This window comes from Palaemon carinicauda, chromosome 13 (genome assembly GCF_036898095.1).
Source record: "Palaemon carinicauda isolate YSFRI2023 chromosome 13, ASM3689809v2, whole genome shotgun sequence".
Lineage (NCBI taxonomy): Eukaryota > Metazoa > Arthropoda > Malacostraca > Decapoda > Palaemonidae > Palaemon > Palaemon carinicauda.
The window spans coordinates 30,856,728-30,876,929 of NC_090737.1; the positions used below are offsets into that span (position 1 = coordinate 30,856,728).

The 20,202-nt window shown below is 35.4% G+C and overlaps 1 protein-coding gene across 2 annotated transcripts in view; it reads right to left on the bottom strand.

Moving 5' to 3' along the window:
- The window catches only part of LOC137652256 (influenza virus NS1A-binding protein homolog), a 29,288-nt gene extending 11,917 nt beyond the window's left edge, over positions 1-17,371 (bottom strand). Inside the window, exons 1-2 of one of the 2 annotated variants that reach the window (XM_068385523.1) lie at positions 16,581-17,371; positions 3,925-4,052 (exon numbers count right to left, since the gene is read on the bottom strand). In XM_068385523.1, the coding sequence (XP_068241624.1) occupies positions 3,925-4,047 (123 nt within the window). In that variant the 5' untranslated portion in view covers positions 4,048-4,052; positions 16,581-17,371. Of the gene's footprint in view, positions 1-3,924; positions 4,053-9,368; positions 9,452-16,580 lie in introns of those variants that run through there. The other variant, XM_068385524.1, reaches the window with a different exon arrangement.
- Positions 17,372-20,202: the final 2,831 nt, after the last annotated feature.

Sequence of the window (20,202 nt, forward strand, 5' to 3'; positions counted from 1 at the left end):
TAAATAACAAACGAGACATTTACCAGCGCAAAGGACACAGAAATAAAAAAAAAAAAACAAGAGGTAAAATTTAAAAACTGCACGTGTCAATCTCAATGAGCATATCCCTTGAAATTGCTCTCTCTCTCTCTCTCTCTCTCTCTCTCTCTCTCTCTCTCTCTCTCTCTCTCTCTCTCTCTCTCTCTCTCTCTCTCTAGTTATGTAACTAACATAAACCAAGCTACTTTTAAATATCACGCTCTTGAAATATTAGATTCTCTTTCTTTGAGTAATAGTATTATTATAGTTTTACGGACCATCAATTTTCACATTTAGAACATTAAAAAAAATTTTCCCATCTATGACTTCGTAGCGATGAATATTTTAAATCTTCAGTATCAAAGGAGTAATACCAAAATCATTAATGATCTTAACGTAGTAATGTTTAACGTTCACGTACTAAAATTGGTTATCCTTTACCCATTGTTTATAGTTTTCGAGATAAAGTTACCTTTGTGTCTGCCAGAATTTTGTGAATTTTTATCATTTTAGTCACAGACTGTCTATCGTAATTTACTAAAACTGTGTATAAAATTCAAACCTATTGTTATGTAAATATATTGTTTGAATGTTATAGGTAGTAGGATGGCCGGGGCACCAGCCAACCGTTGAGATACTACCAGTAGAGTGTTATGGCGTCTTTTGACTGGCCAGTCAGTACTACATTGGCTCCTCCTCTCTGATCACGGTTCATTTTCCTTTTGCCTACATATAAACCGAATAGTCTGGCCTATTCTTTAAATATTCTCCTATGTCCTCTTACACCTCACAACATTATCTTCTTCACCCAAGCGGTTACTGCACTGTAATGGTTCAGTGGGCACTTTCCTCTTACTAAGGATAGAAGAGACTCTAGCTATGGCAAGCAGCTCTTCTAGGAGAAGGACACTCCAAAATCAAACCACTGTTCTCTAGTCTTGTGTAGTGTCATATCCTCTGTGCCATGGTCTTCCCCTGTCTTGGGTTAGAGTTCTCTTGCTTGCTCGAGCACACTGTCCTATCTAATTTATCTTTTGTTTTTGTTTAAGTTTATATAGTTTATATAGGAGAGATTTATTTTAATGTTGTAACTCTTCGTAAAATATTTCAAATTTCCGTATTTTCTTTCCTCACTGGGCTATTTTCCCTATCGGAGCCCCTGGGCTTATAGCATTCTGTTTTTCCAACTAGGGTTGTGGCTCAGCAGGTGATAATAATAATAATAATAATAATAATAATAATAATAATAATAATAATAATAATAATAATACTGTAACATCTTCGTTGCCATAATTTGAAACTCGAATGCATAGTTTGTTTATGTTTTGTTTGCTGATGTTCTTAAACTTCTGTTTCGTCGAAAAGACTTTAGTTTGTGATTAGGTGTGCTAGTGGATGGTTGTTACGAGTTGGTGGTTCACTACCTGTAGCCGGATGACGCTAAACGAAGCAGAAATCAAAGTAAGTACTCCTGTAAGAGTAGCTTTTAATTGTTTGTAATTTAATAGCTCCATATGATGTGAGCAATAGGGCGATTATAAAGGAATATTTAAACTGCTAGGCCAAGTTTATGGTTACGCTAGGAAAAAAACAGGTCCATTGTTGTAAACATTATGCCGATTATAAAGGAATATTTAATTGTATTTGTAAATTAACAGATGCTACATATTTATATTAAGCCTATTATAAACGAATATCTAACTTTATTGAATTTGTAATTTAATGGGAGCTTCATATGATGTAAGCAATAGGGCGTTTATAAAGGAATACTTAACTGCTAGGCAAAGTTGCTGGTTACGCAAGTAAAAACACGTACATATGTTGTTAACGTTAGGCAGAGTATCAAGGAATAATAAATTTAATTGAATTTGTAATTTAATAGGAGCTACACATTTCGTATTAGACCGATTATAAAGGAATATTTAAACCTACTAGGCCTAGCATGGCTATCTCACCCAAAAATATTTTCCTACGTCAAAATCCCTTATTTAAAACTATTAGGCCTAGTTGCTGATTGTAGTAAAAAAAAAAAATACAACGGCGAGTTTAGATTAGGTTAAAAGACCAGATTGTGATCCGCTTTCCTAATTCTGTTTAAGATTAGCCCTTTTCATCCCTATGCTCAGCAGCGAATATGAAAATGTCATTGAAATGCCACAAGCAAATAATTCCGGGATTCATTTAAGCCTTATTCTCCGGAGAGAAAACTGCGTCATGCAGCTCTTGACAGAATCAAGTTGTATTCAGTTTTTCAATATGTTAGTATTATTACTTTCAGTATTTTCGAGGATTTAGTGTTTCAATATCTGCCTAATTTCACGGGTCTTTTCGGTTTGAGTGCCTATCGAATTTTAATGTTTTTTTTTATTCCAATGTATGTATTTTGATGTGGAAAACCCCAAAATTATAACCATTTTGTGGAGAAATTATTTATTGATGGATGTGATAGGTAGTGGCTGTAAGGGGGGGGGGGTCGCAGGGGCTAGGCCTAGGTAGGGGTACAGAGCCCTAGGTTAGGTGGTTGTATTAGGTTCGGAAGTGTCCCGAAAATCACTGTGGCCTTAAGGGGGGGTCGCAGGGGGGGCGGAGGCCCCCCCCCCTGGTAGGCCTAGGTAGGGATACAGGGCCCCTATGCTAGGTTAGGTGGGTTTTCTTAGGTTCAGTAGTGCCCTGAAAATCAAGAAAGCGCACAGAGAAATCGCAGCATTTCAGTAAGATATTGATTGATATAAGCCAATTTAAGTGTTAATAAATAATTTCTCCACAAAATGGTTATCATTTTAGGGTTTTCCACATCAAAATACCTACTTTGGAATAAAAAAAAAACATTTAAATTCGATAGGCACTCAAACCGAAAAGATCCAATTTCACCTTGAAGTGACCTTTGTTATAGTGATAAGACTTGAAGAGACTTAAAGATAATTTCTGACGTTGCAATCTTCGATTAGGTAGGATGAAAATGACGTACGAGGAGAAACGCTTGCTAAGTTAAACTGGTTTAACTTTGTAATTTCGTGCAATTATCTTACCGTGAGCTGTAATTAAAGTAATTGCTATTAGCCTCACCTACGTAACCTGATCTTTCAGATGTGTATTTATGAAGATCTGGCATTTCTAATAAAATTAATTATTACTGTGAGTTGAAGTTCACAAAAAAATCTTACTATAGCCTAATGTGGTAAGCAATCGGACACCCCAAAATGTGTCTACAAAAAGAAAAAAAAATGTATTACATGTTCTTTAGCACAATGATACTAACCCATTGTTTTAAAAACGAAGTTCAGTAATTAGAAAACTTAAAATAGGAAGCGAATTAAATTAAGTCATTTCAGACGAAGTATAGACCAAGAATCTCTATTAGTCTTAATCAAGTGATATCGTTAAATCATATAACTATAAAGTAACTTTTAATACTTTAGCTTTAAATTATAAATTAATTTCACACGGGAGAGAGAGAGAGAGAGAGAGAGAGAGAGAGAGAGAGAGAGAGAGAGAGAGAGAGAGAGAGAGAATCTTTCAAATTACTAACAAAGAAACTTTATGGTAGACTGAGTAGCCAAATTAAAGATAGAAAAACAAGAAGGAAACCGCAACTCGTTAGTAGAACAAACAAGATCTAAGTTGTCGCTGACAAAGGCTTACAAAAGGAAAGGTAGGTTGCCAGTACGAAAAGATATCGAGCGAACGTTTCAATATAAAATAATTTACGATGAAAAGGAGTAAAAGTATGTTTGGCAAGAAAATTAATAAAAAAAAAGGGGGGGGTTGAAAATTATTTAGTCAGGTCATTTTGATGCTTAAAAGAACACTACGAAATATAAAAGCCACGGTTTCAATAAAATACATTTGCAAAGTTTTCTCAAAATCTCACAGTTAAATTAAACAAAAAATAGAAGTGGCAAATACCTGCAGAACAACATCGCAGAAATGGCGGCTTTTACGAAGCTGGTTCAACTGTCCCAACCGCTGGTGTAGGACACTAGCGTTGTCTTCTATGACCAAACTGGTTATTTTGCCTTCGGTAACCATTTTGCCTGTGGAGGAGGTAGAAAAAAATTGTTAGTGATAATTCAAGATTATTTTATAAATTCAACAAACTCTTTGACTAATGAGGAAACTCTAAAAAGTTGACCTTTACATTACGTATCTTAAACATTTATGATCACGTCGTATCTTAAACATTTATGATCACGTCGTATCTTAAACATTTATGATCACGTCGTATCTTAAACATTTATGATCACGTCGTATCTTAAACATTTATGATCACGTCGTATCTTAAACATTTATGATCACGTCGTATCTTAAACATTTATGATCACGTCGTATCTTAAACATTTATGATCACGTCGTATCTTAAACATTTATGATCACGTGGCACACTATATTAACTACTACATAGCATGTCCTTGTGTTCATTCAGTAGCGTCCGTTACCATGGTAACCGTGTTTACATCTCCAAGACTCCATCCGCACTGCTTCTAGAACTTTAATCCATACTTTGATAGAGGCATTTTAACACTTATCTTTATTCTGTGATGGTTATTCAAGGATTTTATTCATTTCATGAAGGATATTCAATGTATTTTATTAGTTTAATATAATTCATATAATGTTAAATTTTCTGCCTACGGGTTTCTAGACCTATCTTCGCGGGTCGTTGCAAGCCCACCTGAGGTGATTACGTCACATCGCTTTTAATCAACAGATCGATCGTCCATTTATATTATATAAATTACATAGCCCAATTAATAACATTATCACTTTTAAGCCAATAATTTTTAGATTGTGAATTTCCCGAGACTATATAATTTCCAGAAATGGAAACTTACGCCATCAGCAAGTCCTTTAAGTTAGTCAATTAAGGTGTAAAGTTGCATGGACTACTATGAACAAATTTCCAAAATTCTTTAGGTCCTGGAAGAACGGGGTACAGCTAGACCAATAATAAGACAAAATGTCTAAAATAAGCTGGTTGTGATTCCAATTAGTTTTATTATTAATAATATTATAAGCAAGCTACAATCCTTGTTGGGTTTTTAAGCTCGCAACGGCTTAAATCCTTTTGAAAATTCTCCATGTAAATACTTTTCAAACCCACTTTATACTACTACCCGGAAAAAAATGCCCTCACAACTCTCAAGACGTTGATGGGTCTATACCCTTTAGGTCCTAGCTAATTGGGTCACATTTAAAGAGGAAGTGTCAATAATTAACATCAGAAGCATTAGGGGGTTCAGTTATTTCGTCAAGTGGAAAAAAGTAAACGCATTAAAAAAAAAAAAAATCACTGCGTACCACATTTCTCCCCAACCACACACAGGCAGACATTACAACAGAAAGGTGTGGTTTGAATAGGGTACTTTCTTTGCTTAATTGCTTGCCAATCAGTTTCTTCTTTTGCTGGTTCTTATCAAGAACATTTTATTGCAAGTGTCGCGCGATGCGTGCTATCACAACGGCACAAACTTATCGAACAACATTTCACGAAGGGGCTTCTCAGGCGGGCGCAGGCGTGTTTTTTTTTTTTTTTTTTTTTTTTTTTTTTTTTTTAAGAGCCAAGTATAGTCTATTTCTTCCTTTGCAAATAAGCCTCTTATTCATTTTTTTCCGTAGTCCAAACTCCGCTCATACTTATCTTTGAAAACCTATCTAAATCTAAACAATATGCATGAATGAACCTTAAACTTGAAAAAAGATTCTTGTAAAATAGTCTGGTTCTTATAATGGCGATGAAGATTTTAAATAAAATTGCTAAAGCAGGATTAAATATGAACACTGGTTACTACCACACTACAAATTAAAATGTGTTGGTCGGCTCACTTTGTTTCCTGAATGCAATAAGTAAATGACAGTTTTACAATTGAATAAAAGCTCTGCAGCTCAACACCTCCTTGAATAGCTTGCTATGCACCTGACAAACCAGCTCCACTGCTAACGAAGTCAACAAATGTGTCAAGTATCCAGTGTTTACTGGACACAATGGCTTCCTTCAAACTAGAGAACAAGAAATGGCCGATGCGGAAGCTTTAAGAGCTGCTTGTTAAGCAAGACTTCCTACATTACAGACTGAAGTAATGTAAGGTGGCATAACAGCTTGCTGCTTTCAGTAAGCTAGGGAGTAGAGGTTGTAAAAATAATCTAATTCTCAAGCGCGTGCATGATTAAATTCCTCCTATAAATGGTCAGAAAATTCTACCTTGTGATCAAGACTCAGAAGAAAGCGGGTCTTCTAATATTGGGTAACAATGGTTTATAAATTATATTCCATTCCTGTTGGCATTATGCCAAACTTAAAGTGCATCTCAATCTCACCATACAATTGGCCATGTTCTCTTTTTCTGAAAAAAAAACCCTCTTACTTTTAATTGAACTGATGAGGCAAAACGGTTTTTAAACTGAAATACCATTAATCTATCGGGGTGTACATTTAAAGGTGTTATGTACGATAATAGCTGTTATTCGTGTCCAAACTTTACATAATTTTCCATCCAAATATGTTTATATTCTTTCATTGGGGCTTACAATTTATTCCCTTTTCCGCACTGTGTTGTTTTCATTGTTAAACTTATTTTGCCAATTAGCGTTGCACCTTGGAGGATAATAAAAATCATTCATTCTCCTGGGAGGAAAGCAAAGGCCACAAATTTCATGGAAAAGTTTTACTATTAAAAGTAATTAGATCACTTAAAGTTGCCTCTAATTTCCCTTCTGCAGTTAAAACTATTTTGTCCTTTGGTTTTCCCTACCATTCTTTGTTATTCATAACAGTATTTCCTTAAACTTTCTTTAATAAAAAAAATATCAATGACTTAAATCATCATTATCATCATCATCTACGCCTATTGACGCAAAGGGCTTCTGTCAGATTTCGCCAGTCTTCTTTATTTTGAGCTTTCAATTAAATACTTTTCCATAATCAAACCATTGTTCTCTAATCTTGGGTAGTGCCATAGCCTCTGTACCATGGCCTTCCACTATCTTGGGTTATAGTTCTCTTGCTTGAGGGTACATTCGGTCACACTATTCTATCTAATTTATCTTCATGTTTTTAAGTGTTTTTATAGTTTATATAGATATCTTTTAATGTTACTGTTCTTAAAATATTTTATTTTTCCTTAGTTTCCTTTCCTCACTGGGCTATTTTCCCTGTTGGGGCCCCTGGGCTTATAACATCCTGCTTTTCCAACTAGGGTTGTAGCTTAGCAAGTAATAATAATAATAATACATCTACTTCGCGCTTCATAGTCCTCATCCATGTAGGCCTCTAGTGCCTTGTGGAGCCCACTGAACGTTTGTTTGGTGAACTAATCTTTCCCGGGAAGTGCGAAGAGCATGGCCAAACCATCTCCATCATTATAACTATAAACAAGGAAACGACAATCAGAAATTATTCCAACCCACGATAATAGTCTGTTAGCAGTAGCTAACTAAACAAATCCATGGCAACTTGACAACAGCATGACGGTGTTTACCATGTAATTCCCAATCGATAGCAATAGTACTTTTTGGTACTACTATTTCCCGGTCAATGAGATTGAGCACAAGACAAGGAGAACAAAGGTGACAAATTAGCTGTGAGTGAATAGCTTGCCACTATAATAAAAAAAAAAAAAAAGGCCAGAAGACAAACAGTAGTAGCAGGCAATTAGCAATGAACGAGAAGCTTAAGAACTAATCAAATCTCGGAACAGAATCGGAACAGAAGCAATTTTACAATATAAAAAATTGAAGAATTTAAAAGATTATAAATTAATTTAATATATAAAACTAAAATGACATGCACGGGAGTGTTACACAGTATCAGGAATATATACCACGACCACAAAATTAATTTAATCATACCCTACTTCAATTTTAAGTCAGTAGAAAAAATTAGATATTTTATATATATATATATATATATATATATATATATATATTATATATATATATATATAATATATAATCTTTCTTTCTGGACAGTTAATTAAAAGTTGAAACAGGCAAAATCCTCGTACTATTTTCCTTTGTAAGGAAATACATAACACTAACCACGAGAGAGAGAGAGAGAGAGAGAGAGAGAGAGAGAGAGAGAGAGAGAGAGAGAGAGAGAGAGAGAGAGAGAGAATGGGTAAGGTTGTAGCTTTCCCAAAGAAAGTGTGTTAGGGTCCCATAACCTTAAAGGAGAGTTATCCAAACTACAGAGGGGCGTAGAGCGGAACTCGTTGGTTGCCGGGGAGACAAGACTTGTGTAACTACAGTCGAAAGGCAGCGAACGGAACAAGCTTCAGTATTCTACCGACCAGAGTTGAATCTCCAAAGTTTATTCTACCTTAAATGTTGAGAGAGAGAGAGAGAGAGAGAGAGAGAGAGAGAGAGAGAGAGAGAGAGAGAGAGAGAGAGAGCTTCCCTCCCATTTTTCCACTCCGTGTGCCCTCTGGCGTCGAGCCAAGCTTGGCATTGTTTGACCAGTGGACGTTTGCCAGTACTTTGCACTCTTTACTTAAATCACCTAAAAGGAAAGTATGTGTGTGTGTGTGTGTGTGTGTGTGTTCGAGCGCGCGTGCGTGTTTGATTTCAACTGCATTACAGTATGCCACTTCACGAAGAGCTTTAATTACTATCCTAAGCATTACTGTCTTGTAAACGACCTAACATTTAAGACGACGGTGTCGAATGCTAAACGCGAGTTAATGGATGTTTTTAATTACAACAACATTGCATAACATATAATTATGTATAATGGTTCTGTAAATAACGATAATTATTTTACTTTATTTTTTATGGAGTTAGGCATGACACCAATAAACGGAAAAATTAAAAAATGCAGTAATTTTACCGTAAGACAATCAAGATCTTTGTATCTGCAATAATTGTAACGTATATCAGTGACTGTGTGCACAAACTAAAAATATTTTTTATCTTGGTAAGGTTTAAAGGTTCAAAATAACTTTAACCTTACACTTTATGGCGCCAAATACGAGTATATCTGTTATACAATTAGGTAAAAGTTAGAAAAGACTGGACAGAGATATAACCTCAGTATAAAGATATAATAAAATTGCAGCTAGGTGCCGAAAGAACGCTGTAACAATCAATACGTAATGCCAACAGTACACCACGTGAAGTTCACCCATGGTACTAAACTGTGTGGAGCTTTTGGGCTAGAGAGAATTTTTAATCTTTTAGAAGACTGACCTTATTGAAAACTAGAAACACGGCTGGAAAATCACTTATTTCCGATTTTCAGAAGAAATAGGATTACGAAAATTAAAATCCAAGTAACGTGTTGTGCATATCCCATTTTGCTATGACTATTGCTTACAATTTCCAACTATGATAACCGCAATAAAAGCCACTGCACTAACCTTCCTTTCGGCTTACCTTCACACGCCGTGATCCCAACAAGTCAAGGACGTTAAATGATGTCAAAAAAGGACGTGAACTGAATTTATGAGTCTGTTACTAGCGTGCTCTGGTCACCAAAGAATAGAAAACTAAAACTAGTCTACCACAGCGACAAACAAACTAGGCGACTAGTAATCCGTAGTTCAATAATTTTCTCTTGAAAAATTTTCAGTTAGCCATCACCTACTCACTGTCACCTTTATATTTCACCTAATTACTCAAGTGCTATCTTATTGGAGTATTAATCATAAAGTTCCCTGACGTCATTAAACAGATTTTTAGGTTTTATATGGCCTTCCAAGCCACTTAATCATTTGATAAAATATCGCTAGCTGTTCTACGTATTAAGGAGCTTCTGGGAATAAGGCTGCCGTAACAAACACATTCACGATCAAAGTTTTTAATCCATTATTATTATTATTATTATTATTATTATTATTATTATTATTATTATTACTTGCTAAGCTGCAACTCTAGTTGGAAAAGCATGATGCTATAAGCCCAGTGGCCCCAACAGGGAAAATAGCCCAGTGAGGAAAGGAAACAGGGAAAATTAAAATATTTCAAGAACAGTAACAACATTAAAATAAATATTTCATATATATAAACTATAAAAACTTCAACAAAACAAGAAGGGAAATTAGATAATTAGTGTGCCCGAGTGTACCCTCAAGCAAGAGAACTCTAACGCATGACGGTGGAAGACCATGGCGTACAGAGGTTTACAAGACACGAAGTTAATGTAAAAACAATATTCTTAAACTTCTTTTCCGATGTGATGACGGAAATCTAAATAAAAGCATAACAAAATTCGCTATACACTAGGTTACCATTCTTGTGTCTATTGATTACGTAAAAGATTTTGCCAGTTTCCCTATTGGAGCCCTTAGGCTTAAGCATCCTGCTCTTCCAACTAGGGTTGTAGCTTAGCAAGTAAATAATAATAATAATAATAATAATAATAATAATAATAATAATAATAATAATAATAATAATAATAATAATAATAAGGCAAGACTAAAATAACCGTAAAAGTGACTAGATATCAAGGGTGTTGACAGTACTTGATAAACGTGAGACTTGGGTTTGTCGATGATTTGAGTGGGGTCACTGCTCTATAAAATACAGAGTAACGAAGTTTAGAATAGTAGAAACTGGTAGAGTCAAGAAACCAAAGGCGCCCGATAAATCAAAATATATAACTATCTATAGATGAGCAAACTTTCAACTAGGCTCCACAAATGTACTAGAAGAGTTGGAAGACCCAGGAAACGTGAAGTAGGAGATGATGAATGGAGAAGTATTGATTTAAAAGCTCAAAGAGACGATTGGCGAAATCCAACCGAGGCCCTTTGCGTCAATAGGCGTCGGAGATGATGATGATGATAGATGCGCAAACGCCAAGTTGTTAATCTTTTGCATCTTCGTATCATCATATCCGAAAAATATCTCAAATAACCGGGTACAAAATTTACTGACAAGTCAGACAAGGAGTAAGACATCTCGAAGCAATCTAGCCAACGGTTTTGCGGATGGGGGGGAGAGGGATACTATAAATGGGATCACATGACCAACCCCCCCCCCCCCCCTCCCACAATCATACTACCACCACTACTACTACGGCTTCGTTCCTTCTACATGTTAATATTATTAGGCGAAAAAGGAAACCCACCAGGATGGCAACCGCATCTCTCACTTTCCATAACAGTAATATTTGGAAGTTCGAACTCAAGTTTTAAAAAAATCTGTATTTTAAATCCATGAAAATGAAGTGTCGATAGAACAGAAGATGGGATACCTTAACATGGTGAAACGGTTTCTGTATCGCCATGATCAATAACGCTGTACTAGTCAGGGCCAACGATACTATGTTGGTTTGCTGTGAGAGAATAAGACAAATTCTTCTCACCATCACCAATTTGCATTGGCCAGCATGGTGATGAAAACTGGCCTGCCGTGGACTAGAAACTTCTGCATATGTTGTTATTATATATATATATATATATATATATATATATATATATATATATATATATATATATATATATATAATGTGTGTGTGTGTGGTTACGAAAGAACTGGAAAAACACTGAAATAAATTTTAAAATAGATTGGGAAAGTATTTAAAGTAGAAAGCTAAAAACTACGATCATGTCAAGCGAAAACAATAAAGGGCAATAGGACACTCCGTATTACCTACAGTATAGAGAAGAAAGTTACATGAATACATAATGCTGTTACTTATAACCGCAGAAGAGTGAAAGTCGTCAAACTGCCACCACACAGAACTATAATTCAAAATGTCGAATATTTTAAATTTCAAGTCAATCATTGGGGGAAAAAATACACATTCATTATAATCATAAGAAAAAAAATGTGCAAAATTGCACTCGTGTGCGCGCAAAGATCCGGATGTTGCAGGTGTGCGAGGTCACTGAACTCCCTTTGCCTACTCACTGCTCAGTCCAGACTGCAGGTGCTTACCCCAAGGCACTCTGCTCCTGAATCATTATCTATAGGCAAATATCATATAGTTGTGTATTATGATAATACTGTGCAGTCTTCCTTGATATTTTAGACTTGTGACTACGTATATAGTATTGTACATATGAAGATATAAGTGAGTGTATATATATATATATATATATATATATATATATATATATATATATATATATATATATATATATATATATATATATATATTACAAATTGTATGAGAGAGAGAGAGAGAGAGAGAGAGAGAGAGAGAGAGAGAGAGAGAGAGAGAGAGAGAGAGAGAGAGAGAGAGAGAGAGAGCGCAGCAGGTAAAACGTTTCCCAGCTCTGAACTTGATATGCTGTCCGCCCTTTAGAAACGATGCAAGAATTTCATTCATTAACTATCGACGGAGTCTTTCATTTGAGGACTGAACTTATACACTGAAAATTCTTATTCCTTTATTTTGTTCAACTAGGGTTGTAGCTTAGCAAGTAATAACAACAACAACAACGATTATAATAAAAAGTATGTGTAGCATTTCATACTGCTCACGCGTAACGTATATTACACGAGCAAATTTTCTAAATACAGTAGATAATCTTAAATATACCCGTTTAGGCTCAACTAACATAACGTAAAATTCTAAAATCACAATAAGAATACAGACGGAACAATACATTTCGTTATTCACGCATTAGTCGTAATGTATTAGAATTAATAGTAACAAAATTCAAGTGTGAACACTTATTATTATTATTACTAGCTAAGCTAACAAAACAAGAAAGAGAGAAATTACATAGAATAGTGTGCCCGAGAACTGGCGGAAACTAGCAACAGTTGAGTAATTCTTTTGAAATCTCGACTCTTAAGTAAACACAGGAAGCGTAAGCACATCCTGAGAGAGAGAGAGAGAGAGAGAGAGAGAGAGAGAGAGAGAGATTCTGCAATGTGTTTACATAAGAGACTATAGGCCTACTCTGGTTGTTAATCATAGAATTGTGTAGTTTAACGATAGTACACCCATTTAACCTGTCAAACAGCTGGTATAGTTTACTTCTTTTGTTATCACCCTGCAATTCAAATCTGTATCACTACTGATATCTTTAGTTTAATGTTATCTATCATCTGTATCTGGATCTAACTCGAAAAAAAAGGTAACATCCTTTTTCATGGTCACAGATTTCAAACATCATCGAGATATTTTGATTTAGACAACTTCAGTTTAAGAATTTTTAAGATTTTGGAATATGTGATCTAGTGCTCCGTCTTGGAGATCATTCATCACTGTAGAGCATTATTGGAAAACTGGACAGCTAGAAGGAAAAATTAATCTGGGACGGATAGAATACTTTTGCGAGCATCTTTAGAACCGCACTTCAGCACTTTGCTGGAGCGGTAACAACCAGATTCCGTCAGGGTAACACATTGTCGGACTGCCGCTTCAGTGCTGTAGTAGGGTTTCATGAAAGTGACACTATAATCGGTGATTATTTTTTGAAATAATATATTTCATATGGCAAAGTTAATTTAGGATTGCCATTGGTTTATTTGGAATGTTCTTTATAATTATTATTATTATTATTTTTATTATTATTACTACTACTTGCTAAGCCACAACCCTAGTTGGAAAAGCAGGATGCTATAAGCCCAGGGGCCCCAACAGGGAAAATAGCCCAGTGAGGAAAGGAAACAATGGAAAATAAAATATCTTAAAAACAAAACAAGAGGAAGAAAATAGTGTACCCGAGTATACCCTCATGCAAGAAAACTCTTTACCATGGTCTTCCACTGTCTTAGGTTAGAGGCTATGGCACTACCCAACACTAGAGAACAATGGTCTGATTTTGAAGTGTCCTTCTCCTAGAAGAGCTGCTTACCATAGCTAGAGTCTCTTTTACCCTTACCATTACAGCCACTTTCTTTCAAAGCTTACTTCGTAAGTTATCATTAAGTTTAGTTCATAAAAATAATTACTGTTAATATAACATTATTGATAAATAACAATAATAAAAGTACTTTAGAATTTAGATACAATAATACTAGGCAGCGAAAATATTAGTGAAATGCCCCTAGACTTTTTCTTAGGCACCCCCGTCTGAGAAGTGTTGAATATTACCGACACTATCATAACTCTTACAGTGATTAAATCATATATTTAACAGGATAAGACCGGAATAAGTAAAACACATTATTAGCAATTCTTGAATAGATTATACTGAATCTACAGTACTTACTGTATAGTCGTCTAGACTATTATGATCTCTTCAGAATATTAAGAAAGGTATTTGTGATAAAGGATATTTTCGATGATATAACTAGTCGCATATAGGGATTCTTCACCAAATATTTTATTATTAGATTTAGATTTTATTCATTTGAAGGACATTGTATCACTAGACGCTCATACTATCCTCCCCACCCCTCTCTCTCTCTCTCTCTCTCTCTCTCTCTCTCTCTCTCTCTCTCTCTCTCACTACTACTACTACTACTACTACAAGGTAAGCTACAACCCTAGTTGGAAAAGCAGGGAAAAATAACCCAGCTTGGAAAGAAAAGAAGGAAATAAATAAATTATATGATTAGTAATGAACAAGTACGATTTATGAAAGAGTATAAGTTGAGAATTGAAAGTCATTAGGCTAACAAGTTCGAGATTTGAAAGTCATTAGGCCAATAAGTTATGCCATTCATTGACTTCAGAGGAAATTTTGCCAAACCACGAGAAGACCGACTCATCAGCCAAAGAGTGACTCATCCGTTCGGGGCTCTACGATCGATCTCGGACTGTCTGGCTTTGCCGGGTCCGGATAAACGAAACGACTAGAAACGTTGTTAGGTTAGGCCTACAAAACGCATACAAAGTAACTAGAGACTAGTTTAGGATTAAATTTCGCTGCCGTATAAGTTAAGTATTTCAGTTGATTTCAATCCTATGATGAATTTCGGCCATGTTTTATTACTGAATATCAAACTGTTCATATTTTGCTGACCATGCAAGAGAAGTGATGGAGTTGGTTATATTTTTGTCATAGGTGATGTAGACAGGTTTGCTCTGATATAAGAAATAATGTCAATCATAATTCAAAAATAATTTCGAAAAAAATTGGTACTTTTATGAAATTGCGAAAATAAGGGTTTTAATTGTTTTTTAGACAGACCACAGAGGCTAAATATCAAAATATTTTCTAGCTGGTTATTAAGCGTAGCTAGTGTTGGACAGCTATATTACATGCAATAAAAAGTATTTTTACACAGACAAACACAGACACTAATATATATATATATATATATATATATATATATATATATATATATATATATATATATATATATATATATACACACCTTTAGTTTTATGTTAAAAGGACCAACTATGATATTGGCAACAAAGAAATATTTTTTTTGCTAAAGAATTGTCTATTGTATCTATTTATCTTTACAATTTGTAAACTTACTTTATAAACCCAAATTAATTACTCAGTATAGATGTCTAATTAAAATGACAACCACAATGACAAAATTATCAACATCTCAATGTAGTACACAATCTGATTATATCTTAAAAATTTCTAAAAAATAAATTGCATCATCAATGGGGGTCAACTTCTGAAAGGGAGATATATATACATTAATTACAAATTGGTAATTACCAGGCCCTAATTCAAGATATTTTCGAACACAAGTGAATATACAATTACTAATTTCTTATGATACATTTTTAAGTATGTCGAATTTGAAAGGTGTGGTGCACAAAGATGCTAGTTCAACTATAGAATAAAGCTAGTTTTAATAAACTAAAGGGGTTACTCCCCCTTTTAGGTATGGAGTACTGCGAAATAAGGAGTGAATTTTTACATAGCCAGTAATCATTATGCGAACTTTCTTTAGGGTCAAAAGTTTTAAATATACAGCTGTCGTATTACTAGTAATAACATAAGAGATGACAAAGATAAGCTATGGGGATAAACAATACTAACTTTAATTTTTGCATTTATTCTATTATGAACAGCCATCTATGCAATATGGCAATACTACTATCTTCTATGCTAGAAGCAGTGTTGGGGATAGTCGTCGTAGTAATAGTTATAAACAATCGTTCTCATATCAAAATTTTAAAACACTTTTATTAAAATTAACATTGGAATCAGAGATTAGAAACAAATTGGAAATATATTGTATTCGATTATGAACAAATTTCATGCTTGAAAACCAAGCAAGCCCAAAACTTAACAGAAGTTCAGATATATCAATAATGGATCTTAGTTGATAAAGTTTTATAGACAGTATGGCGCTTATGAAGTGACAATTTCCGTTCTAATATAAAATTAATTCATATAGATTATGTGTCTTTCATAAGGACATTTTTTGGGGGAAGACAACGAAGGCCCACAATTAAAAAAATATCAGCGTGGATTTCTAATTAGTCCATTACGTTGCCGATATAATAAAATACGTATTCACACTGCTACTCAGGCTTACATATATTAGTTACCTGAAATCCATCGCCACACACAATGGATGTATGACATAATAAGGTCGAGTGGTGACATACTTTCACTTTTGAAATTGCTGTAGGCCTACCGAGACCAAAAGAAAAAAAAAAACTCGGCTGTCTTCAATTACCTGTAAAAACAGAACCCACAAATCATAAACCGTTATAATTAGATTAAATACGAGAAATGGCGACCTACCTTTATTGTAAGAACTGAAGCACAGGTTTAATTTCTGACGAAACTAATTCTTCTTTCGATCCCAATACCGTGGAAAATGAACCTCCCCAACAGAGCCACACTCCTTGTGAAGCTAATGCTAGAGAATGACGGGCAAAACGTCCATATTGTTCAAAAAACGGAAAACGAATTGAGCCAGCCTTGGTACGCTACGCCCCTCCAGGTTTTCTGATGTTTCGAAGGCGCGGTTGTCAAAATAGACGAAGAAAGCCTATTCCAAAAGGATATCGCCTTTCTTCTCACTCTATCATGTAAATGTTTCCGGCGTTCCTTTAGTTTTAAACTGACATCACAAACGACACTACAAGATTAATACATCGGTGGAGTACAAGGGAAAACAAAAGGTGCTCCTGACGGGATGAAATGCAGAAGAGAAGAGACAGTTAACGCCTATCCTCTGTCTACCACTTCTACGTCTGACGCACGTGGAGTTACTGCAGCAGCAGGCAGAAGCCCAGCCTGATTCTTTCGAGTAGCTGGTAGCTAGCCTGTCTGTCAACTGCCTTTTCTTTTGGCTGGTTGTCAAGAAAAGCAGTCCGACTGGTGTAGCTCGTAGGTTTGAACTCGGCCTGCCAACGGCAAAGCAGCTCTCGTGTCTCTCTCTCTCTCTGGGGGAAAGACAGGGAATTTTGAAAGGCCTCTCCTCCGCTACGACTCCTGTTATTGTCTTCAGAGACAATAGAGATACGGGGATGCTCCTCTTGATAAAGGTGTGGTTACGAAGGCAGCCAGGCTCTGTGTGAGGGAAAGATACAGTTCAGGCACGACGAAGGGAACTAATCAATACTTACAGGTCAGGGTTCTCCCCCCGTGCACACGCGTTAAGACCAGGAAATTCCCTAGACCCGTGCTGAAACATCCCCAGATCTAACTAAGAGATCTCTCGTTTGAAACTTATATAAATGAATATTTTTAATTTTTTGTTTTTATTATGATAATCGCTTTGATTTTCAGGTTATTCTTCGATAAAATGTTAAAAAAAGAATAAGAACTATAACCCAGATATCTCCCTACATGAGGGCAGACTTCTTAATCTAGGGATATTCCCTAGACATGGGACCCCTGCTACAGGTTCGACCTCCCCAATACGCATGACCAATCTTTGCGGAGGTATACCAGAGAAGAGAGAATGGTTCAAATGGTGAAATACACTTTTAATTGTATACTTTTATTGCATTGAATGGTGCAAAATATAGAAAAGCATTTTCTTTGTGTGATTCGGGGAATAATTAAACAACATACAAACGAAGGTCAGTGGGCTTGCTTGCAATATAAATCCGGGCCTTTTTCGTTGCAAACGTTGACTAGATTAATTGGGCATTATTCATCCATTATACATCAATTCAATTTATGAAAAAATAATTATTCACTGAATAACAAAATAGGTCGATAAAACCATAGCAAACCAAAATAGTGAATAAGCGACTGATGTGGCAGGATTTATTTCGTCAGCTTTCAAAAGATGGCGGAGGTAAGCTAACTCTCTAAACAAAAGGAATACAGTCGTTTATTTTAGCGATACCGATCCTATTTTAAACATGAGCTTGAAATTAATTAACGCACATTCATTTATATTTGCACACAAAGGTGAGTTATCAAGTAAGAAATGGAAAGTACATGGTAAAAAAATAAGATCGAATTTCTAACCCCGTGTGGTTTACGTCATTTATTATAATGAACATCAGAGAACGCTAAAGTCGAGTTCACGGTAGTTAATTTTCATACTCACAACGCCTTAGAAAATTAGTTAGATTTACGCGAGCAGGAATAATAGGTAAATCGTTTACATACAATACTAATAAAGGGTAAAAGTAAATGGAAGCTGTGAAATGGTGAGAAAACAGTTGAAGGAAAAACAACAGTTGGCACCTGAAACCTGCCCTACACTCCAGAGGAGAAGCAAAAAGGGCGTAACACCCAACTTCTCTTCCCACGCAGCGACAAAGAAAAGGCATTCTGGTGACGTCACAAACCTTCTTGACCACCCAATGCCATGGCCATTATGTTAGATTTCTGTATAGTTTATATATATTCTTTTATAAAGGTTCGTAGTTTTAAAAACAATTAGAAAAATAAAACATTACAGCGCGCACTTCGTGCTACCAAACCGACGCTCATCGAGAGGAAACTGTAGCGAGTTAAAGATTATCATGTGACATAACACTGATTCTAGCTCTGTAGAACTTCGCTGGTCAATATTTTAGCATAACTGGATAAAAGTCTAGTATCTTGTCTCTGAGATACACGTGGCTTTGCTACTCTTGGACTATTGATAATGTTGGTTTTTGTCTTTTCACATGAGAATATATTATTTTCCTCGGTAAATCCATTCAATCTCATACCATTAAGCAGCAAAAGTGGTCTTTATTTTGTAACGAAATAATCATATTCAGAATTCTAATCCATGTACAAAGTACTGTTTTTGCAATGACAGTATTCATACTATTCCCGATCCATAGTTGCAAATTGACAATTCCAGTCAATCCTTTATGGTACAACCAGGAACATAAGTCGAGGGATACCCTTAAAGCTGTACTCTTTGACGTAGACTTGACGGTTCCTCCTTTACTTAAACCAGATTGCTCTCTCACTTACTGTCTAAAAGAAAAGCAACTATTTTGGATTATGTGTTTGGCACTAAGCAAAGTAATGAGAAACCTGATCTTCCTCATTCCTGTGTTCCTGAGGCTAAACTAACTAGTTTACGTTTTGGTCCCGTGAAATGAAAACACTATTAATGGACCTTGATGCTTAAGGAGACATAGGGCCAAATAACTTCTTAGCTCGTAAGTTCTCTGTTATTTTCTGCAAGTTAGCAAAAAGAAGTTCTTTCTGCACTTAATGGAAAATTGGTAATGTTACTCCCTTAAATAAACGTGTTTGGAGTAGCTCTGACACTGCTTATTACTGCCCAATTTCCATAACTCCCTCATAGTATAAAAATCTTGAACTTCTTTTGGCAAAACATCGATATAGGTATGTGAAAGATATGTTCCCTAGTTTGCAATTTGACTTATGTAAAGGCTTTGTACCACGCGATGCCCTTTTTGCATTCTCCAACGTTGTACAGAAATCCCTTGATTGTGGTTCATATGATTGGCCTTGATTTTAGAGCTGCCTTTGACTGCGTTAATCATGAAGCCCTTGTTTTCAAATAGATTGTAAAGAGTTCTTTTTCATGAACACCAAGGAATGTGATAACTGGTATTCTTCAGGTTAGTATTCTTACCCCATTACTTTTTTATGCTATATACACATGGTATGTGGTTTGGCCTAGAAAACAGGCTCATTGCATAAACAGATGATGTTGCTCTCTTTGCCTCAAATACCACTCCTGACTTTAGATCTGGGTTGGTTGAACCTTTTAAATAGAGAGCTAGCTAAAGTTACAGCGTGGAACAAATTATGGGGCATGAAGTTGAATCCTAATAAAACTCAAAGTATGATTGTAAGTAGGTCGAGGACAGTGACTTCTCAACATCCATATCTCTGCTTTGATAATGTTCATTTAACTATATACAATTCCTTTAGAACTTTAGGTTTGATTCTTAATAGCAAATTTATTTTTGATAAACACATTCAA